We start from the raw sequence: 24021 nt of genomic DNA on the forward strand, positions 1-24021 counted from the left end.
CAGTGTGGACTATCAGATGGGAGGACAAGGTTTTGCTTAAAGCTAGAGGCCTTCTCACATTCATTTCACTGGTAAGATTTCCCTCTTGTATGAGTTACCTGATGTCAAGTTAGGTATGAGCTATGGCAAAAAGCCTTCCCACATTCAATATTCTGTAATGTCAATGCGACATTCATAGCAGCTGCTATGAATATACATATGTATTTCCAGGAATGGGCTGCAAAACATAACAAGCTCTCTTTATTCTAGACCAAACCAAAACATTTATTCGGAGCATCACTACTGAGATACCAGAAAGCAAAACTCACCAAAGTAACAAAAATATTTATACACATCACCAATCCAGGGAGCACCGACATCTTAAGTGTTCTTTCTGTCCAGCCTTCCCGCAAGCAAGCTTCCTCTCCTTCACCCAAGTTTTCTCTCCATCCGAAAGCAATATAAATCTCCTTTAATACATACAGTTTTTACTATGATGGGCTCTATGTGATTCATCATGGAATGTATCACAGCTATGAACTGGGTTGGAGTTTAAAGCAGCATGATATCTGTGCCTGAAATACCTTTAGACCTAGGAACATGGCCCTGTTCCAAGGAAAAAAGGGGAACACATGTGGCCACACAGACCTATAAATGGATAGGAAAGATCTAATATTCCATTAATCCTACATACACTCAGGGTTTTTCTCCACTATGAATTCTCTGATGTCGAATAAGGTGTGCACTCTGGCGAAAAAACTTCCCACACTCATTACATTCATACGGTTTTTCTCCAGTGTGAATCCTTTGATGGAGTGTAAGGTCTCTGCTCCGGCTGAAGGCTTTCCCACATTCATTACATTCATAAGGTTTCTCTCCACTATGAATTCTTTGATGTTGAATGAGGGCTGAGCTCTGGCGAAAAGTCTTCCCACATTCACTACAAACATAGGGTTTCTCTCCAGTGTGAATTCTCTGGTGCAGAGTAAGGTCTCCACTGTGACTGAAGGCTTTCTCACATTCTTGACAGTAATAAGGTTTCTCTCCAGTATGAATTTTCTGATGCTGAATAAGGTTTGACCAGTCACTGAAATCCTTCCCACACTCACTACATTCATATGGCTTCTCTCCAGTGTGAATTCTCTGATGAAGAGAAAGTGTATTGCTCTGGCTAAAGACCTTCCCACATTCTTTACATTTATACGGTTTTTCTCCAGTATGAATTCTCTGATGGAGAATAAGATGCGTGCCCCTGCGGAAGAACTTCCCACATTCCTGACACTCATAAGGCTTCTCTCCAGTGTGACTCCTCTGATGCACAATAATATGTGCCTTCTGTCGGAAGAACTTCCCACATTCCTGACATTCATATGGCTTCTCTCCAGTGTGACTCCTCTCATGTACGATAAGATGTGCCTTCTGTTTGAAGAACTTCCCACATTCCTGACATTCATAAGGCTTCTCTCCAGTATGGATTCTCTGATGGCGAGTAAGGTGTGAACTCTGACAGAAAAGCTTCCCACATTCCTGACATTCATATGGTTTCTCTCTAGTGTGAATTCTCCGATGGAGAGCAAGGTTTCTACCCTGACTGAACGCCTTCCCACATTCCTTACATTCATATGGTGTCTCTTCAGTGTGAACTGTCTGGTGGACAGGAAAGTTTCTGGATGAGCTCAACATGTTCCTTTGTGCATAGAATTCCTGTTCATTATAAAAGTCTTGGTGTACTATAAACTGTGAGGTCAGGAGGGGGGCCTTCCCACATTCCTTATGTTCATAAGGTTTCCTTTTGGAACATAATACATTTTCATTAATGTCTGAATTATTATTAAAGGAATCTCCAAATTCGTGATAATTAGAAAATACCTCCTCCGAGCAAGTTCTATGACATTTAGGGAGATCTGAACACGCAGTAAAGTGCCTCTGATTTGTGTCACGTTTATGGGGACTCTTCACACTTACACCTCCTGGTTGTGGGAAAAGGCTCGGTCCTAGACTGGAGCTCCTGCGACCTTTATTGTATTCAGAGTCTCGTACTCTATGGGGAGGCTTCTTCGGGATGAATGTTGTGGGCTGAACAGGATTCTCCTCATGACTCTGCTGCCCTTCTGACCTGGCCCCAAATGTACAGATTTCTCTTAACTTGAAGACACCATCACCAACTTTCACCAGCATTTCCTCAGACAATTGTTCCCTAGAAAGGCCAAACTTTAGAGCTGACTCCTTGACTTCAGGCTTAGCTTCCCAATCTGAAAGAAATACAAGTTTCATTATTAACCTGACAAACATCAATATGAACCAAAAAAGTCCCAATCCATAAAAAGATTTCATATTAAAGTATCATGTATAGCTTGTTCATTTAAAATATATCTGAAATTTAACATGGTAGCATTTATTAACACTTCCCTGCTTCTCTGTGTCCCCTTCTGAATGTTCTATACACTTTCTGTGTATTATTAGTGTTTTAATTTCTCTTTCTTTCTTTCTCTCTCTCTTTCTCCCTTCCTTCCTTCCTTTCTTTCTTGCATTACTATATTTCTGTCCCCAATGTCCCTACAAATCTTACCTGCCAAAAAAATGCATAACATTCAGTTCATGTATAACAAATAAGTTAACCAAACTAAATCCACACACTTCCCATATCTGAAAATGTTAGGTCTCATAAACAAATCTAGTCCTGTTTCTGTGAAGAGGTGAGAATCACGATTCATCAAGTCTTCACAAATGACAAAGGTCCCTGCCTTCCAGAGGAAAGGATCAAGAATGTGGAAGACGACATAGATGATAAGACATTTTTTTATATGTTGGTTAGTTTTACAGAGCTTTCCCCCCTTCTTCCTTTATTATAAATTATAAATAAAAAGATATATTAATATATTCTATAACCATGTTACATATAACAATTTAACTAACATTAATTAAAATAAAATAAAATAAAATATAAAGGCTTCACTGGCCATTGAGTCTCAGCCATTCAAACCCCAAAGAAAGCCCCATTATAATAAACCTAGTAAGTATTGAGTTGTGACTGGTGAATACCCAAGTCTTTCAAGGCATTGTTTTTTATGATCCTGTGGCAGCCCAGGTCTCTTCCTTTTACTCTGTATAACTTAATAAAAGTCTCCTGAAGCTCCTGTGAAGCCACCACTTCCCCCCTGAGGGACGCCAACTTTGCTTCCGATGCCGGGCCACAACAAAAGGTGCTACTGCACTCTTTTCTACAAATGGGTCCTTTGGTTGCCACTGATCTCCTTGGTGTATGTGTCTAGTGTTGTCATGACTGAGTAAAAGGGTCTTCCTGAAATGGTCTCTGTCCTCCATTAATAATGATTAGGGGTGGCCAGGTGGCTCAGCGAGTAAGAGCACCGGCTCCAGTGTCAGGATGACCTGGGGATCAAATCCGGGCTCAGATACTTAGCACCACACCCAGAAATATCTGGCCGTGTAACCTTGAGCAAGTTACTTAACCCTGATTGCTTTAAAAATAATAATAATAATGACTGCCAGGGGCAGCTAGGTGGTTCAGTGACTAGAACACCGGCCCTGGAGGACCTGAGTTCAAATCCAGCCTCAGACACTTAACACAAAAATTAGCTGTGTGACCTTGGGCAAGTCACTTAACCCCAACTGCCCTCCAAAAAAAAAACTACTGCCACACATTAAATAAGGAAAAAAATAAGGCCCAGTAGTGTGGTACAAGCTTATATTGTGGTGGTGGTTGTGAGGAAACTGCATCTCCAAGCTTAAGGGCCTATGGAAATATAAACTATTAACATTATAGTCGAGGTCACGTGATAAGAACTGCAGCCAAGTCATTGGGTTATCTGGGCTGTTATACTTTATAAAGGATGAAACTGAATGAACTGCACTGACTTCATAATTAGCCCCAACTTATCCTGCCAAGTAGTCAAGCGTCCGACCCCAACCAGGTCTTTGGACTGACTCCCAGCTGCCTCTCTATGAAAGAGAGTATTTTCTTTCTGTGGGGTTCTAACAGGAAGAATGGGAACAAACACATGGAGACTAGGCGGAGGCCACCTTGAGCCCAGCATCAAGAAGGATTTTACTAGAAAGCAGGGACGCAGATGGAGCCGACAAGAAAATCCTGTCACCGCTTGGGGCCTCCAGAAGGCTGAATCTGTGGCGGAGAAATCCTAAAAATCTGGAAGAAACTGAAGGAAGGAAGACTGGAGGAAAAACCCAAGGTCTACACAATGGCTGATATCCTATGGTGCTTCCTCACTGTTGATGCTGGCGACAATAATGAATGTGGAGAGAGAAGAGCTGACCTGAGAATGAGATCTGGATTTCCACATCACAGCTTACATTAGACAGATGCAGATTCCTGGCCAGAGATGGTTTCATTTAGCAATGGCTGGCAAGCACATAACCACCAAGTGTCCTCCAAATCTCACCAACAGAGCTTAAAATTAAGTGTGTGTGTGTGTGTGTGTGTGTGTGTGTGTGTGTGTGTGTGCACGCACACACATGCACAGTGCATGGAGGAAGGAAAAGGAAAACTGCCACGCACAGCCTGTCCCAAAAGTCTGAGTGCAGTCATGCAAGTAAAGCTTAAAGTTGCACTCAGACTTTTGGGACACCCCTCATGATCACCTAAATTAAGAATGTAACGAAAAACGAAATGGCTAAAGAAATAAGCGGTTGATCTTTTGAGCTTACCGATTAATTAGGCAATACATGCCCACTGCCTAACAAAGTGGGGACAGACCACCTCAGCTTAAGGCTGGACCCCAAATAAAGGGGGAGATAGATTTTTATAAGTTAAAAGCAATTAATTACATAAGGCCGATTAATTAAGAGAAAACAATTAACCAGGGAAAAACATTAGGTAATCTGATTCATAACTGCAGTAAAGATTAGGAACTTTCAAATCTGGGACAGGGAGAGCAAACAGGTGCAATTCCCTGAATCAGAAAAAGAGTTGTCCTGCTCCCCCCAATTCAATCAAAGGAACATGGAAACAATAATCAATTGATCAGTACAGGGTCAGTTTTCAGATAAGACACGTGGGATGCTGGAGATGTACAACTGTGAGAAAGCTCATTGTGCCAATCTTTGGATCTGACCAGGGCTCTGAACAGCATGACCAACTTCCTTAGTTAAGAGTCTTCTAAGCATGGGTGGGGGGGTGCCCCAAGTAGAAGCAGGACCTCCATGGGGCTCCGGCTCCCACCTTCCCCAATCCATATAAAAGGGGACTCTGAACAAACTTTGGAGATACAGAACCTACAAAATGACACAGAGAAGCTAACCTCCTGCTGAGGACAGCCTGGCAGCAAGCTGCCAGCACAGCACTCTGGGAGCCGAGCCTAGCTCCACCCAGAAGTTTTAGCCCCAGGGCGGGCCTGCCTGCTGGAGGGACTTCAGATCACCAGCAACTATGGCGGTTTCCACAACTATCAAAACATAGATGCTAAGGACAAAGTCGGAAGTCAGTGCAGTCTAGACTTCAGGACCAGTAGTTGGGAGTGCCTTGGCTTTTGCCCCCGGGGCGAGAAGGTACTGAGACACCAGCACAACCAGCCAGTACCACGTGACAGCTTCAGCTCCTGGCCTGCATAGTGTATGGGGACCAAGCGACCAGTATGAGGGGTAATCGCTCTTGCTTTAATCTGCTTGGATCTGGATTGAGGTCTAGGGTGGAGATCCTGGGGTGTGTGCCCAGCTTGCCAGAGCGTGTGGAGGCCTCAGAGAAGGCAACCATCTAATACCTCCGGCAGCGGAGAAAACCCCAGTGTTTGGGATGAAAGCTCCCCTGTCTGGTGGCAGAATCCTACTGTGGCAAAAAGTGCAGGGGTCAAGTGACTGAGGGGAGACATGACCAGGCAAAGAAAGCAAAGCAAACAGAAGACTCCAACATTAGACTCCTATTTTGGGGACAAAAAGGATCAAAGCATGGAACAGGAGGAAGACAGTAAAGTCAGAACTCCTGCACCAAAAGCTTCAAAGGAAAATATGAGCTGGTTACAGGTCACAGAGGACCTTAAGAAGCAGATAAGAGAAGTGGAGGAAAAATTGGGAAAAGAAATGAGAACCACGCAAGAAAATTATGAAATGAGAGTCAACAGCCTGACTGAGGAAAATAACACCTTGAAAAATAGACTAACTCAAATGGCAAAAGAGGCTCAAAAAGGTAATGAGGAGAAGAATGCCTTAAAAAGTCAAATTTGCCAGATGGAAAAAGAATCTCAAAAGCTCAATGAGGAGAATCATTGCTTCAGAATTAGTTTGGAGCAAATAGAAGCTAATGACTTTATGAGAAATCAAGATGCTGTTAAACAGATCCAAACAAGTGAAAGAATAGAAGGCAATGTGAAATATCTCATGGGAAAAACCACTGACCTGGAAAATAGATTCAGGAGAGATAACTTAAAAAATATTGGACTATCTGAAAGCCATGATCAAAGTAAGAACCTAGAAATCATCCTCCAGGAAGTTCTCAAGGAAAACTGCCCTGATGTTTTAGAACCAGAGGGCAAAATAGAGGTTGAAAGAATCCACCCATCACCTCCTGAAAAACATCCCAAAAAGAAAACTCCTAGGAATATTACAGCCAGGTTCCGGAATTCCCAGATCAAGGAGAGAATATTACAAGCAGCCAGGAAGAAACAATTTGAATATTGTGGAAACACAATCAGGATAACCCAGGATCTGGCAGCTTCTACACTGAGGGATCGAAGGGCTTGGAATATGATATTCTGGAGGGCAAAGGAGCTGGGATTAAAACCAAGAGTCACCTACCCAGCAAAACTGAGTATCCTGTTTCAGGGGAAAATATGGTCATTCAGTGGAATAGAGGACTTTCAAGCATTCTTGAGGAAAAAACCAAAGTTGAATAGAAAATTTGACATTCAGATACAAGAAGCAAGAGAAGCATGAGAAGGTAAACAGGGAAAAGAAATCATAAGCCACTTATCAAAGTTGAACTATTAACATTCCTACATGGAAAAAAGATAATTGTAACTTATGAAACTTTTTCAGTATGAAAATAGTTGAAGGGAATAGAAATATGTGTGTGTGTATACGTCTATATCGGAGGGTATACGGGAGTATGAATACATATGTGAATGTGTGTATATATGTTTACAGGATACATAGATAGAGGGCACAGGACCAATTTAATAGGAAGGGATGATAATTAAAAGGTGAAATTAAGAGGTGAGAGGAACATAATGAGAGGAGATGGGGAGAGACAGATTGGGGCAAACAATCTCATATAGAAGAGGCAAGGGAAAATGGTTACAATGGAGGGGAAGAATAGGAAGGCAAAAGGGAATGGGTCAACCTTATTCTTACTGAATTTGGCTCGGGGAGGGTATGATACACACTAAATAGGGTATCTCACCCTACAGGAGAATAGGGGGAAGGGGATGAAAGGGGGGATGATGGAAGGGAGGGCAGGCCAGGGGGAAGGGAAGTTGGAAGCACCCACTTTTGAAAAGGGACGGGATCAAAGCAGAGAATAGAATAAGTGGGAGGTGGGATAGGAGGGAGGGAAATATAGTCAGTCTTTTACAATATATCTACTATGTTATTGTTTTGCATTAGCCACACATGGACAACCTATACTGAACTGCTTATCTTCCCAGTAAGGGTGGGTGACAAGGGAGGAAGGGAATGAATCTGGAACTCAGTTTTAAAATCAAATGTTTAAAATTATATATGCTATTATTATTAATACTATTTTACATGTAATTGGGAAATAAGATATACAGGCACTGGGGCATAGAGATCCACTGTGCCCCACTGGAAAAGTCGAAGGGGGTATGGCAGAAGATATGGGAGGGAGCAGATTGGAGGAGGGGATATCCTGTGGGACTGCTATTTTGGGGTGGTGGGTAGGGGAAAAACAGGGAGAAAATTTGTAACTCAAAATCTGGCAGAAATGAATGATGTAATTCAGAAGTTAACAAAGCATTTGAAAAATTTTTTAAAAAATTTTAAAAAGAGTCTCTTAGCATGAGGGAGAGGGGGTCCAGCTTCGGAGAGCAGCTGAGATGCCCAAAACCAAAGAAAGAAGCCAGTGGCAAAGCAAACCCATTGCCCCATGTCTGTACACAGAACCCTACATGTGTCTGCGTAACAAACAAAAGGCTACATCTCCAACCAGCTGTGCCCCAGACCCTTTTATTCCCCCACCCTGACTTCCCAACTTCCTGTTATCCAGTTTTCCCTCAGCTCCTTCAGAGTAGGGATGCCCTGGTTGATTGGTTCTGTGTCCTCAGTATTTAGCCAAGTACCTGGTACACAATAAGCCCTTTAGCCCCAATGCTTTAGGTATCTATCAAAGGAGCTGAATCTGACCTCAAAGATATCACTGAGACCATAGGATAAAACCTCAGAGTGGAGTATGGCTGTGGGTGCTTATATATTATTCAAAAGAAACAAGCTAGGTAAAAAATAGGGGTGGTAGAGGCGGAAGCGTAGCATGGTCTATTAATGAGGTCTAATCCTATGATGAAATCTAGGACCAGAGGGGAGAGGCATGACAGAAGTGACAGGTGAAGGCCAAGGAGGGAGAAAGAGAAGTGATTCTGTCACTGGACTAAACTACTGAACATTTGGAAGAAGTTAGAAAGAGTCATTCAAGAGATGGTTGGCATATAAAACCAAATTTATAGATGACACGAAGCTGGGAAGGACCACAACACCCTGGACAACAGGTCACCTACAATGCTGCGATGCTGGGACAGCTGCCACCAGGCAGGGAGTGGGGCCCATGAAATGGGATGGAGCATTACTGTGCAGCAAGAAACTACACACGATGAAGAAACATGCAAAGGTAAGCAGAACCATCATGCTACACACAGTGAACAAGATCATGGAAACGAAAGAACTGACAGTGCAAAGCAAGCCAGGCTCACCCAAGCTGGCCCCGAAGAAGTGAGGGGAGAAGAAGCTTCCACTGCTTCTCTTCAGAGATGAGTGCAAGCAGAAGGGAGCTCCTGCATATAACACCAGTCTCGTTCAACACGAGTTTGGCTAAACTGTTTTCTTCTTTTAAAATTCTTTGCATTGAAAGGTGAGCCTCCAGAACCAGAAAGGAGAGATTCAGAGCAAAATGGAGGTGACATAATAAGAGATATTAAAAAAAGATACTCTTAAAAATAAGTGGGAAAAACAGACACACTATTATCCTTCTTGTAGAACTGAGAACTGGTACCTTATTACTGGAAATTAATACAGAAATACAAAGCAAGACCAAGCAACCTGTGGCCCAAAGGTTATCATCAAAAAGAAGCAAAGATCTCTCTCTACGAAAATATTCAGAACTGCTTCTAGGGAATAACAAAAGGTTCAAAGATAAGCCAGGGTTCCCATAGATGGGTTAGATCTCAGCAAACTATGACAAAAGAGTCTTATTTCTTACCTACATCAATGGGATTTCCTAAGAAAACAAAGAATCTGAACCATGGTGAAGCCCTCTGTGTGGCAAAGTCGGGCGGGATAGCAGAGTCCAAACATATACACTGGAAAAACCCTCCAAGAAAACATTATGAAAACAAAATCCTAAGACATGAAACAAAAAGGGAAAAGGGGAGAGATGCTAATTTAGTAAATAAAATTAGAAGCTGGATTTTTTTTAAATCCAATAAATCAAATAAGTTATTAGCTAACTTTACTTTTTTAAAAATTAAGTTAGTATCAAAAATGAAAAAGATATAATATTCAAGATCAAAGGAAAAGAAACAAGAAAAATTATTTGGAGCTATTTCTCCCAATTATGTGCCCAAAAATTGACCATCTACAGGAAACTGATATTTACAGAACTATAAACAAATCAAATTAACAGAACAGGAAATAGAGGACTCAAATACCCCTATCTTAGAAAAAAGAAACTAAATAAACTCAAAATGAATGCCTGAAGAACAAATAGTCCAACACCAGAATGATTTACAAGTAAGGTCTATCAAACATTACAGAGCAATTAATTTTAATATTACATAAAGTATCTGAAAAAATAGGTAAAGAAGGGATCCTACCAAATTCCTTCTATGGCACAAACATGGTCTTGATATCCTGATAGCAGGGAGGGTTAAAACAAACACAGACTGACATCCTTAATGATACTGATGCAGCAAGGATGCTGTAGCAACACATCACAAAAATTAACATTAGGCTGGATTTATAACATGAATCCAGGACTGGTTCAATATTAGGAAAACTATTAACATAACTGGTCATATCAATAACTGAAACAAAAATCATGTGATTATTTTTAAAGATGCAAAAAAAAAGGCTTTGAGAAGACACAACACACATTCCTGTTAAAAACACTAGAGGGGTGGCTAGGTGGTACAGTGAGTAGAGCACCAGACTTGGAGTCAGGACAACCTGAGTTCAAATCCAGCTTCAGACACTTAACAGAAAAACTAGCCACATGACCTTGGGCAAGTCACTTAACTCCAATTGCCCACCAAAAAAAAACAAACCAAACCAGGTTTTCCAGAAATAACGGGCCGTGTAACCTTGAGCAAGTTACTTAAACCCGATTGCTTTAAAAAAAAAAAAACACTAGAAAGCCCTTATCTCCTCAGAATCTTCACCCTTCCCTTTTTCTCCCCTCCCCTCTCCTCTTCATCCTTTCTCCTTCCCCCTTCCCCAGCCTGGATGAAGCCGTGGTAGATATGGCCAAGGAGGCCATGGAGCCTGCCAAGGTGGACATCATGGGACTGTGCCAGGACACGTTCTCCAAAATGGCCACGTACCCGACGGCGAGCTGACGGCCACCTGCGAAGACTATACACTTCTGGAAAGTATGAACAAACTAACTAGCCTGAAGCATCTCGAAATGAAGGCTACTGCAGTAAACATAAATAGAAACCTGAGGGACTCAAACCCTTTAACTGAGGAGCCAACAGCCTGCAGGCTGGATGCACATGCCCAGGAGCTTGAGGCAGAGTCCGAGAAATCAGAGGCACACTGAAGGGATTCTTCAGCACAAAGACCTCAACCCCAAGAATGTGTTTCCTAAGAGCTAAAAGGTGCTTCAGATCCACAAAGGGAAGCAGGGCTGCCCATCCAAGGAGAATCCCAACCTCCACCCCTGGGTGACCACCCCTTGAGGCCTTCCTAAACCCCATCTCACTGTGTCCTCTGTTGTGTGCCCTAGACCCAGGCTCCAAAATTGCAATCAAGCCCGTCTAGAGCAGACCAGACCAGAGGCCCCTGTCTGCCGCCTCCTCCCCCTTCCCAAGGCTCCATGTGGACTCTCTATTCTGAGTGTGCCCTCCCTCCACGCCCTTCATAACTGTTCTTGAACTTATGACCCTCAAAAAAACCACTAGCAAGCCTAGGGACAAACAGAGCTTTCCTTAATATGGTAACTATCCATTATTTTTAAAAGCAAGAGCGAGCATGACATGTAATGGGAACAAACCAGAGGCCTTTCCATTAAGGCCAAGGACAAAGTAAGGGTATCCATTATCACCAGTACCAGGCAATGCACAGCTGGAAATGTTAGTTATAGCAATAAGGCAAGAAAAAAGAAACTGAGGAAATAAGAATGGGCAAAGAAAGAATAAAAACGATTTCGTTTTGTAAAAAATATGATGGTTTACTTGGAGAACCCTAGAGACCCAACTAAAAAACTAGCTGAAACAATTAACTTTATTTTTTTTCCAGGCTTAATTATTTTATTTGTTGAATTTTTTTTTAAATGCTTTATTAACTTCTGATTTACATCATTCGTTTCTGCCAGATTTTGAGTAACAAATTTTCTTCCCGTTTTTCCCCTACCCACCGCCCCAAAATAGCAGTCCCACAGGATATCCCCTCCTCCAATCTGCTCTCTCCCATATTTTCTCCTATACACCTTTCAAATTTTCCAGTGGATCTCTATGCCTCAGTGCCTGTATACCTTATTTCCCAATTACATGTAAGATAGTATTAATAATAGTGTATATACATATGTACACACATATATATACATACTATATATATATATATTTGAATATTTGATTTTAAAACTTTCAATTCCAGATTCATTCCTTTCCTCTCTTGTCACCCACCCTTACTGGGAAGATAAGCAGTTCAGTATAGGTTGTCCATGTGTGGTTAATGCAAAACAATAACATAGTAGATATATTGTAAAAGATTGACTGTATTTCCCTCCCTCCTATCCCACCTCCCACTTGTTCTATTCTCTAATTTCATCCTGTCCCTTTTCAAAAGGCGGTGCTTCCAACTTCCCTCTCCCCCAGCCTGCCCTCCATTCCATCATCCCCCCTCTCATCCCTTTCCCCCCCTACTCTCCTGGAGGGCGATACCCTATTTAGTGTGTATTTCCCTCCCTCCTCAAGCCAAATTCAATGGGAATAAGGTTGACCCATTCCCTTTTGCCTTCCTATTCTTCCCCTCCATTGTAACCATTTTCCCTTGCCTCTTCTGTATGAGATAGTTTACCCCAATCTGTCTCTCCCCATCTCCTCTCATTATATTCCTCTCACCTCTTAATTTCACCTTTTAAGTATCATCCCTTCCTTTTAAATTGGTCCTGTGCCCTCTATGTATACCTGTAAACTATATATACACATTCACATATGTATTCATATGCCCATATACCCTCATATATAGACACACACACACACTCACACATATATATTTCTAATCCCTTCAACTACTGAGAAAAGTTTCAATTATTGTTTTTTCATGTAGGAATGTTAATAGTTCAACTTTGATAAGTCCCTAATGATTTCTTTTCCCTGTTTACCTTATCAGGCTTCTCTTGCTTCTTGTATCTGAATGTCAAATTTTCTATTCAACTCTGGTTTTTTCAGTAAGAATGCTTGAAAGTTCTCTATTCCACTGAATGACAATATTTTCCCCTGAAACATGATACTCAGTTTTGCTGGGTAGGTGACTCCTGGTTTTAATCCCAGCTCCTTGGACCTCCGGAATATCATATTCCAAGCCCTTCGATCCCTCAGTGTAGAAGCTGCCAGATCCTGGGTTGTCCTGATTGTGTTTCCACAATATTCAAATTATTTCTTCCTGGCCGCTTGTAATATTCTCTCCTTAATCCGGGAATTCTGGAATCTGGCTATAATATTCCTAGGAGTTTCCTTTTTGGGATTCCTGGAGGATGATTTCTAGGTTCTTACTTTGATCATGGCTTTCAGGTAGTCCAATAATTTTTAAATTACCTGTCCTGGATCTATTTTCCAGGTCAGTGGTTTTTCCTATGAGATATTTCACCGTGCCTTCTATTCTTTCATTTGTTTGGATCTGTTTAACAGCATCCTGATTTCTTATAAAGTCATTAGCTTCCATTTGCTCCAATCTAATTCTGAAGCATTTCGCCCCAGTGAGCTTCTGAGATTCTTTTTTCATCTGGCAAATTTGGCTTTTTAAGGCATTCTTTTCCTCATTACCTTTTTGAGTCTCCTTTGGCATTTGAGTCAGTCTATTTTTTAAGGTGTTATTTTCTTCAGTCGGGCTGTTGACTCTCATTTCATAATTTTCTTGCATTGTTCTCATTTCTCTTCCCAATTTTTCATCCACTTCTCTTATCTGCTTCTTAAGGTCCTCTATGGCTTGTAACTAGCTTGTATTTTCCTTTGAAGCTTTTGGTGCGGGAGTTCTGACTTCACTGTTTTCCTCCTGTTCCATGCTTTGCTCCTTTTTGTTCCCAAAATAGGAGTGTAACATTGGAATTTTCTGTTTGCTTTGTTTCCTTTTCCTGCTCATTTTGCCACTCAATTACTTGACTTTTGGGCTTTTTGCCACAGTAGGACTCTGCCACCAGACAGGGGAGGTTTCCTCCCAAACGCTGGGGTTTTCTCAGCTGCCAGAGGTATTAGATGGGTGTCCTGAGGTCTCCACACGCTCTGGCAAGCTGGACACACACCCCAGGACCTCCACCCTAGACTGTAATCCAGATCCAAGCAGGTTAAAGCAAGAGCAATTACCCCTAAGACTGGTGCTTGGTCCCCTTACACTCTGCAGGCCAGGAGCTGAAGCTGCCACATGGCACTGGCTGTCTGTGCCGGCACCTCAGTGGCTTCCCACCCCGGGGGCAAAAGCCGAGGCACTCCCAACTACTGGTCCCAAAGTCTAGACTGCACTGACCTCTCACTTTGTCCAGCGCATCTATGTGTTGATAAATCTGGAAACGGCCACAGCTGCTGCTGATCAGGAGTCCCTCTGGCCGGCGGCTGGTCAGGCCTGCCCTGGGCTAAAGCCTTGGTGTAGGGCTGGGCTCGGCTCCCAGAGTGCTGGCGGATTCCTGCTGGCTAGCCCTTCCACGTCACTTTGCAGGTTCTGCTGCTCCAAAGTCCGTTTAGAGTCCCCTCTTTACACGGCCTGGGGAAGGTGGAAGCCGTGCGCCTCCACTCCACCATCCTGGCTCTGCCCCCCCAACAATTAACTTTAATAAAGTGAAAGGATATGAAGTACGTCCAGACAAATCCTTTACATTTCTGCATGCTAACAACAAAATTCAGTCGGAAGATGCAGAGAAATTCCACTGAAAATAACTACCGCCAGGACAAAACACTTGGGAGTGCACCTGCCAAGACAAACATAGGCACTTGCTGACAAAATCACCCAATGCTCTTTACAAAATAAAGATACATCTAGATTCCGCACCGCCAGTTCTTGTTGCTCAGGCGGTAATGGTCTACAAAGCCGTGATAAATGCTTGACAAGCGACGCCAGACAGCCTGCTCCTGCGAGCCTCCGGCCGCCACACTTACCGTAGCCCTTTCTGGAGCAGCCTCAGGGACACACCTGTGAGTGTATCCTCTTCCTTTTCCTGCACATCCTCTATCGCTGAGTCACTGCAGCCAACAACATCATCACTCATGCCTGAAGGATGCCTATTTAACACACCTTTTTTTTTCTGTAAAGCAAATCATATCCTTTCTGTGCTTAGGAACACTAGAAAGCACCTCAGCACTACACCTGGGGTCACTTTAAGTAGTGAAACCACCAACAAAGTGCATGAAAATGCGAAAAATGTGGTGCCAAAGAGACCTTGAAAAGGACACTTGTCTGCAGTATAAGAGCTGGAATAAAAAGGCAGAGCATTGCCTTGTTTGACCTCAGCTGGAAGCATTCACATTTGACAATTTATATTTTTCACCATTCAGTACATGTCCACTCATGACCAGGAAAGTACCAAAAGCATTGCTCTGGGATTACAAATAAACATTAGCAAGTAAGTGAATTCACAAAGAAGAACTCAGCAAATAATGACAATGGACTGCAATTAAAGAAATACTAATTTAATTAAATTAATTAATTTAATTAAAGAAATATTAATTGCTCATGGGTAGGCCAAGCCAACATAATAAAAATGGCAAGACAACCTAAATTATTTATTCAATGCTATATGAATCAAACTACCAAAGATTACTTTATAGACCTAAAAAGAAAATTAATAACAAAATTGACCCGAAGGAAGAAAAGGTAGAAAATATTAAGGGAATCAATGAAAATATCAAGGGAATCAATGGAAAAAAAAAGGGAGACTAGCAGTGCCAGATCTAAAACTAGACTAGAAAGTTGTACTCGTCAAAACAAATTGGTACTAGGTAAGAAACAGAGGCTGATCAGTGGAACAGATTAAGTCCACGATACACAGAAGCAAATGTACATAGTAGCCTTGTCATGCCCAAAGATCCTAGCTCTGGCATCACTGCCTTGTGAAAGAGGGGCTAGGGTAAATGAAGCTATGAGCTACACTGTGAAAGGTTACCCAGGATGGACAGGTCGAGGGGAGAGTTCTGACCAAAGGTGACCCGCTGGAGGAGTGGCCAGAGGCTCCAGCATCTTTGGACAATATTAAAATGATAAAAAGATGACATGGGAAGACGAGCCTCTAAGTCCTACAGTGCCCAGTGTGCTCCTGGGGAAGAGCCGAGGACAAGCCGCTCTGGTACTAAAGAATGGCCGGGCCAAGGCAGAAAGGAAGCGCGGCTGTGCGTGTACAGGGGGACGAAGGGAAAGTCAGTAGCTATGAAGGTCAATGTTGCACAAGACCATGCAATGTGACATCTCTGAACCCAGCAGAGCCCGATGTGGCCAAATAGGAGATGCAAAGACTAACATCAACATCCTGGGGTCAGGGAACCGAAGTGGATGGGAATGGGAGAACAGAACTTGGGGATCACTCCATGCACTGCCATGGGCCAGAATGGTCAATAAGAGGATGAGAGCAGCAACAATGACCCAAGGGGGTCAGCTCGAACCCAAGCAGTGAGCCGAGTCTAGGCCCCAGCCAGGGATGCCAAGGCTGAGCGGTTCTGTGAAGACCTACAGCATCTTGGAAAAACCACAGCAACCCAAGAAGTCCCATTCATCATGGGGGATTGGCAGGCTAAAGCAGGAACTCCAAGGCCAAGTGGCCTAGCAGGGAGTGTGTCCGTGGAGCCCCAAACCAAGCAGGCCGAGCCTGACAGAATTTGGTCAAGATAACTCTCTGGTCACAGTGAACACTCTTTTTCAACAACCCCAAAGGTGATGGTCCATACAGACACTACTGGATGGTCAGTACTGAAATCAGATGGATTGTGCACTTTGCAGCCAAAGATGGAGAAGGGGCAATCCTGCCATTCTGAATCGACAGATAAAAGTGGGGTCTAGCAGCATCTCTTCTTTCATAGACCCAAACCCAGGTCAAGAACTTGTAGATCTTGTGTCAGGGAAGAAGCAAATAGACTTTGCCCTGGATTGGATCCCTCTGAGAGAACTGAAAGACTGCCGGACTCCAGACCTTCCTTCCAGAAATGCACAAAGCCCAGCCCCACGTCAAATTCAAAGTCAAGAAGAAGGCTGGAAGAAAGGGCAAATAAAAAAAATCCCACAGGAAAGGGAAAGATATGCCAACTGAACGCAAAATTCCAGAGACTATCCAAGAGAGATAAGGTGGGTTTTTTTTAAATGAGCCATGCAAAGAGATAGAAGAAAACAATAGAATGGGAAAAACAAGAGATCTTTTCAAGAAAACTAGAGATATCAAGGGAATGCCTCATGCAAAAATGGGCATGATAAAAGACAAAAAATGGCAGGCACTTAACAGAAGCAGAAGAGGTTAAGAAGAGGTGGCAAAAACCAGGCTGATCTTGGATCATGAAGTCAAGTGGTCAGGAAGCATTCCTACAACAAGGCCAGTGGAGCGGATGGGATTCCAGCTGAGTTACTTGAAATCCTAAAAGATGAAGCTGTTAAAGTGCTGCTGGCTCAGAAAAGGTCAGTTCATGCCCCAATCCTAAAGAACAATGCCAAAAATATGTTCAAGTTCCAAACAACTATAGTTATTTCACACACAAGCAAGGTTATGCATGACTGCTCATGTATGACCTATACAAAATTTCTTCAACTCAGGGAGAGGGGTGGGGAGTGAGAGAGAATTTGAAACTCAAAAACTTTTTTAAATTATTGTAAAAAATTGTTTTTCCATGCAATTGAAAAGATATTATTTAAAAATTTAGAAAAAAAGAAACAAAACAGAAAATAATAAAAGACCCTGATGTTGGGGAAAATTGACAGTAAAAGGAGAAAGGGACAGTGGAGGAAAACATGGACAGACTTAGGTAGACAACAAAGGGCAGGAGAACTTGTGGGCCAAGGAGTCAGAAGGGGCAGGCGCGACTAAGTGACACAGCAAGAAGTCACTAGTTGAAAAACCCTGTGGGGAGATGTGGAAAGCAGGCTGCAAAAAAGGTCCAGACCAACACATCACACCACACACCAAGACAAGCTCTAAATAAGTACATGCCTTAAACCGTGACATCACAAAGAAAGTGAAGGAGCAACAAAGAATTAGTGCCCATCTACGCGGATGATAGAAAAATGGACGTTTCTACATACATTACGTTTAAATATTTGTGTACAAGCAAAATCAATTCAGCTAAAATTAGAAGAGAAGCAGAAACTTGGGGGGAGGGAATCCTTTCAGCAAGGTCCTCTGATAGAAGTCAAATTTCTAAGCTATGAAAGGAACTGACTCAAATTTAAAAGAGCCATTCCCCAATTTATAAATGGTCAAATGGATACTTCAGAGAAAGAAATTCAAGCTAGCAATAACTATGTTTAAAAAGCTATAAACACTTGCAAAAGCAAATTAAATCAACCTTGAGGTTCTACATCACATGCAAAGCTGACCAGAATGGCAGAGAACAATGGGAAAACAGATATACGAAGGCACTGCTTGGACAAATGTGAACCAGTCCAGTCATTCTGAAAAGCAATTTGGACACACATTAAACCACATATACCCTCTGATCTAACACTATTAGGTCTTTAATCCAAAGGAAAAGGAAGAGGGCCTGCATGTACAAAACCGGAAACCAAGAGGGTGCCTATTAACTAGGGAATGGCTGAACAAGTCATGTGATATGTACATGATGAAATACGATTACACTGTAAAAAATTAAAGGAAGAGTTAGAGAATCCTGGGAAGACTTACATGAACTGATGCAAAGTGAACTGGGCAGAACCAGAGAACCATTCATACAACAATATGAAAACTCATATTAAGAAGTCAGATTAACAAAATAACCAGCCACAATTCCAGAGGACTTATGATAAAATGTGCTACCCATCTCCAGACAAGAAGGGAAGAACTCAGCGTGAAAGCATGTCAGTGGTTCAATAGACAGTGCCAGACCTGGAGTCAGAAGACCTGAGTTCAAATTCAGTTTCAGACACTTACTACATGTGTGACCCTGGGCAAGACACTGAACCTCTCAGCCTCAGTGTCCTCATCTGTGAAATGGAGCTGATAACAGCTGAAGCACTGACCTCACGGGGTGGATGGGAGACCCAATGAGGTCAATCATTAGGACTAAGGAAAGCCAGCTGCCCAGCGGCCGCCTGGGGGCACTCACTCACCTGGACCACAGCTCCTCGGGACACCTCCCCCTGACATCCAAGGCGCTTCCCTTCGCTCCAACTGCTCAATCACATGAGGTTTGCAAACTGCAAGTCCTGCTCAGGGGAAATGGGAAAGGGCTGGGGCCAGAGAAGACGCCAGCCTCCCGTCCCCAGGCCCTCCCCACCCCGGGCCAGGAGCTTTAGCAGAGCTGGTCTGTGCTGGGGGCCACCTCGCAGGACAGATCCCGTCCAGGGGGTCTTGCACCAGGGCCTTGGGCTCAGAGACAAGTCTCATTCTCTGGGCCTGGGCCCCATTCACGGCTTCAGGTGGTTCAACTGCCCTGGAACCAGAGGAAGAATCTTGGATCTGGGGGCCTGAGACCCCCGGGGATGAAGGACCTCTGGGCTCCCCCCCCCAAGCACTGAGGGTGGTCCCAGCCCAGCGGGCAGCAGGGCCCGAGGCCCAGGGGGGCCGCCTCACCCAGGCACACCAGGTTCCCATAGTTCTCCAGCATCACCTCCCGGTACAGCTCCTTCTGAGCGGGGCCCAGGCACCCCCACTCCTCCGGGGTGAAGTCCACGGCCACGTCCCCGAAGGCCAGGGAGCCCTAGGAGACCCGGGACGTGTCTGCTCAGGGCCCCGGGGCGCCCCCTCCCCCCCCCCCAGAAGGGCCGCCGCCCCGGTGGCCAGGAAGGCCTTCCCCACGATCGGGGCTGGGGGGGTCTCCCACCTCGTGCCCCACCCCGGCCCCGCAGGGGAGGGGCCCCTCACCTGGGGAGCGCTGCTGGCGGCCATCTCCTCCTCAGCGCTGGGCTGCGGGCTCAGCGATCGGCGTGAGGACGCGAGGCCATGGGTTCTGGGGAGGGGGAGGGGGCGGTCCCACGGGGCCGCAGGGACTCCCCCGGGGGTCCAGGGGCTGCTGCCCCTAGACAGCCGGGAAGGTCCTGGGGAGCCCCGGCAGGTTCGAGAAGGGGAGGTCGGCACTGCCCCACCCCCAACCCGTGGCGCCAGCCCCCCCACCCTCATCCCAGGCTCCCCCTCCCCCTGCGCCCGCCCACCTGGCTCAGGGTCCCACTCACCCGGCGGAGGGAGGGCGGGCGGCGGACGCAAGAGCGACTTAGGGCAGAGCAGCGTGTGCGGGGCAGGGGGAGACGGTTGGGGGAAGTGACGCAGCCCCGGAGGCGGAGCCCGAGCCCCGCTCGCGCACCAGCCGCGCTGCCTTCTGGGAAGTGTAGTTCTCTGCCCCCCCCGGTGGGCGGGGCCGCCTCTGGGCGGGGGAGGAGGCGCTACCACGTGCGGGTGCGCCAAACCCGGAGGGAATGCCTGCTTTAAGGGAAGGCTGGGCCCCCGGAGCTCGGGCAGGAGTCTGCTTCCAAGGGAAGCCCTGGGCAGGGTGGAAACAAGCAGGGAGAGCCCGCGGGAGGGGCGGAGCCTCTGGGGGGGCGGGGCCTCCGGCTGAGCTCTTCTCCAGATTGGCTGAAGATCCGAGTCCTGTGCTCTCTCAGAATGTGGCATGTTCCGGGTTGGGAAATCCCTGCGGTCTGTAAGGAGAGAAGGAGAGCGCTGGGGAAGCCTTCCCGCCTTGGGCCCAGCGGGGACCGAGATTCCCTGGGGTCCCGGATCGGGCCACGCCGGGCTGCCGGACTCACAGCTGGAGTGCAGCTCGCCAGCAGGCTTTGAGAGCCGGTGGAGGAGGCTGCGCTGCCAGGGAAGGTTGGATCGGTGGGTCCGACATCAGGCAGGGTCCGAGGGAGGATGGCATCGCTTTAGGAGCTCAGCGGTTTCCTTAAAATGCAGCCACATGGTCAGGCATTCGTTCCGTCTGGTCCGGAGGCTGAAAAAGAGCGGGCCAGAAGCTAGCTGGGGTGTCGTGACATATGGAGCGGAAATATGGAGGCAGAACAGAGAAGGCGGTGCTTAGGCGGGAGGGGCAGCTGCAAGCCTCTGTGCTCCAGAAGATGGGGACGCGGAAAGCGCACCAGGAAGTCCCAAAGGGGGCTGAAAGGGGACCTCTGCAGCCTGGAGTGGTCGTGTCGGTGAGGTGGGTTTTAGCGTGTGTGAAGCGGATGTTTGGTCTTCTTTCCCAGAGGTCAGTTCCCAGGATCGGTGGCCATGACAATCTCTTGCTCCCAGGTGTGAGTTCTGTAAAGCCCAGCGCGAGCAGCTTTTAAGAGGCGCTGCTGTGAACAGCTTTCAAGGTTCGGATTATAGTATAGCAACTATTTATTCAGTAACAAATCAGAGCAAAACGTTCACAGAAAACCAAGGTACACAACTCAACAACTTAATAAAATGGCCACTTAGTTTTCATCAAAGGGGTCACATAGTTTTAAGCGAATTACATTCATTTAGTCAGTCACAAAGTCCTTACTTCAATTACAAAGTACAAAACTCAAAGTCCTCCACCATGGGTGCAATTAAGTTACAATATCATCAGTCACTACTCAGTCCCTCTTAAGGAGTGATGGGAAGTACAAAGGCCATCCACCCCTAGGTCACAAATAAGTTACAATCTCATCAGTCAGCATGAAATACCCAAGGAGAGGTCTTTTCATCTTGACTCAAGGCAGGCTCTCAGCTTCCATGGCTCCTCTTCCATGGTCCCAGCTCCTGCCCGAATCTAACCGAGTTCAAAGGTAGCTCCTTGTCCAGCTCTCTGTGCAGTTCCTGCCCCACATGGGAGCTCACAGTGTCCAGTCTACCTCATGTCCTTCACAGTTTCCGTTCCTGGGAAGACAGAGCTTAACAAAGCCACAAAGTACTGGCACCACAGTCATGCTTCTTCTAGCAGCTCTGGCTGGCCCTCGGAAGCTCCACCACCACAAGCTCTGTTCTTGACATCAAAGTCACGTTCTCCAGCCTGGGGCTACCCTCTTCAGCCTCTTCAGCCTGAGGCTCCCCTCCCCAGCCTCCGATGCTTGTTCCAAGAAGTTCTCAGTCCTCAGACCAGCAGCAGCCCAGCTTCCAGATGCTCACTGAGAGAAATTCTGACTCTCCGGTTTGTGTTTTCCTTATATGAGGCATTAGCTCCTCCCTGTTCCAGCCCTTTCCTGTTATGTCAGCAACAAGGTTCATACCTTCTGTTTCTTAACAGAGGCTTGATATAATTAACTTGAAACTAAGTGCTAAGTACCTGTTAGCTTGCCAATACTTCAAATTCCATTACTATTACAAGTTCCCACAATTATGGTTCTAAACATCTCCACCATGCTTGCGCAGCATTATACAATGAAAAATAATATAAACACCCACTGCGACTATGCAGTGAGATACAGAGATGGGGTGCTGTAAGCTTGTGAAGCTATTGCTGGTAATCTGCATACTTTATCTATTGTCCTATAAAGCAGCCAGCGGTGGGCAGTGAGCAGTTGAATGCTGTGTGTACCTTGATCAGCCCCCATCAAGGCTTGGGGGGAATCTGTGTTTGCCTCAGCTGGTCCCCACTGAGGGGATGCACGAGCTGTGCCCGTCCCACAGACCCCATCCAGAAGCAGGGGTAGTTGCCCCTCTGAGAAGGGTGACCAGGGAATGCTATAGGAGTTTGTGCTCTCATGATCAGCAATCCTCCTCTGAGAAAACTAGACTAGAATAAGGTAAGATTACTAGCCCCTTCTTAGTGTCTTTCCGGTCTGACCAGATCAAGCGTGAGCCTGTACTAGCAGCCCTCCAGTGCACTGTTTATATGTCTTACACCTGGCGTAGTTGACAGGATCTATGCAGACTAAAGGAAAGTATGGGGTTTAGTGGGACTGGGATAGTTGTCTGATATTTCCCAGTTATTGTGGTTTTTTTGTAGCCATGGTTCTATGGACCCCTTCCCAGGAGTAGGAGGATGTGCCCCTTCACCCTAGAGACTTTGAGAATGTCTTGCTGAACATTGTGGGTACCTTGATGAGAAGGGAGCTAGAAATGCTGTGGGAGACCCAGACTGACAGCCCCAAAGGAGTGGAAGAGTCCGCAGTGTCCCGCCCGGCCCAGAGAGAGCCGACCCAGGAGCAGTGGGAGGCAGTGATTTGAGGCAGAAGCAGCAGGAGCGGCCCCTGGGAGACAACCCCTTCTCCCCCCTCCCTTCTGTCCCCACCCGCACCTGTGAGGAGACACGGCGGCAGCAGGAAAAGGTGACCCTGGGGAGGGGGGAGCAGAACACGCAATTCAGTTCCTTGTGCTGTAGTGTGGTAAAAGTCAGCCGGGTGAGAGAAAATCACAAACCGTTGTCGGTGGAGGCTGGGATCGATTTATCCCAGGAATGAGAGAAAGAGGCGGGTGAGAAAGCCCAAGGAGTGTTAACCACCGAGACCCCGATTCTCAGGGCTCGGCTCAAGAGGCAGCGCTCTCCCATGCGCTGGAGGAGGACTCTAGATGTGTGGTAGTGAGGCGAAAAGGCGCACGGGGGAAGGCCCTCTTAACCTCCCAGAACCGGCAGAGACTGCCTCTGAGGCAGAGTCCTTGGAGAAGCGGGAGCACAAGTTGCTTTTGCACTTCCTGTACTAAAGGAGAAACCCAGAATACCGGAAAGTGTTCATGCTCCTATAGAGATAAGGGAGCCAGAGGAGAAGTCCCCTGTGAACGTCTAAGAGCCAAGGCCGAGGCCAGAGCCAGGGCAGGGTGAGGGAGGCTCTGCCAGAGAGAGCCCAGGGCAAGGGAGCCTCTCCCTGTGTGACGCCGGGTGGGCCAGAGACAGAAGGGGGGCGCGTGGGCCCCTAGAGCCAGGCAGGAGCAGGGAGCAGTCAGCCCCTGGAGCTGCGGGAGGCGGGAGCACTGGGACGAGGGGCCGGGAGGGGTGGGGTGTGTCTATGACGGGATGGGGGAAGTGCCGGAACCCCTGGGAGCATTCCTGTCTTTGTTGCCCAGCCGCCCCCCAGACCCTGTAGCAAAGGCTGGACTTCTTTGGTTCACTCCAGTGTGAGTGTGCGTGTGCTTGAGAGTGCCAGGGGGAGCCTGCAGCAGCAGCATGCCCCTAAGAGGGCTTTTAGGACTTGGACCCTCTGCTCTGATTGAGGGGATTGTAACCCGTTGTGGCCCAGGGATGTACTGTGAGGGGGGTGGGGCAGTTTCAGTAACCCCAGCATTCACAGTCTGGGCATGGGGGTAGCCATCTCCGGAGGACACAGCCGGGCAGGAGTGGGGAGGACTTCAGACGTTGGCCCAGGACCCCTGAGGGACAAGCATTCCTTTGGACAGTACCTGCAGTGAGGAGG

The 24021-nt window shown here is 46.1% G+C and overlaps 1 protein-coding gene across 7 annotated transcripts in view; it reads right to left on the bottom strand.

The window, feature by feature from the left end:
- Positions 1–239: 239 nt before the first annotated feature.
- LOC138167691 (zinc finger protein 420-like) overlaps positions 240–24021 on the bottom strand; it is a 41078-nt gene continuing 17296 nt past the window's right edge. The window contains exons 1-5 of one of the 7 annotated variants that reach the window (XM_069096644.1): positions 19903–20013; positions 19595–19679; positions 19304–19430; positions 18841–18936; positions 240–2231 (exon numbers count right to left, since the gene is read on the bottom strand). In XM_069096644.1, the coding sequence (XP_068952745.1) occupies positions 676–2231; positions 18841–18936; positions 19304–19430; positions 19595–19618 (1803 nt within the window). In that variant the 5' untranslated portion in view covers positions 19619–19679; positions 19903–20013 and the 3' untranslated portion in view covers positions 240–675. The other 6 variants (XM_069096643.1, XM_069096651.1, XM_069096647.1 and 3 more) reach the window with 6 other exon arrangements.

Source organism: Petaurus breviceps, unplaced genomic scaffold, assembly GCF_028583685.1.
Source record: "Petaurus breviceps papuanus isolate PSGF00001 unplaced genomic scaffold, PetGlider_PUasm1.0 287, whole genome shotgun sequence".
In the NCBI taxonomy this organism is placed as follows: domain Eukaryota; kingdom Metazoa; phylum Chordata; class Mammalia; order Diprotodontia; family Petauridae; genus Petaurus; species Petaurus breviceps.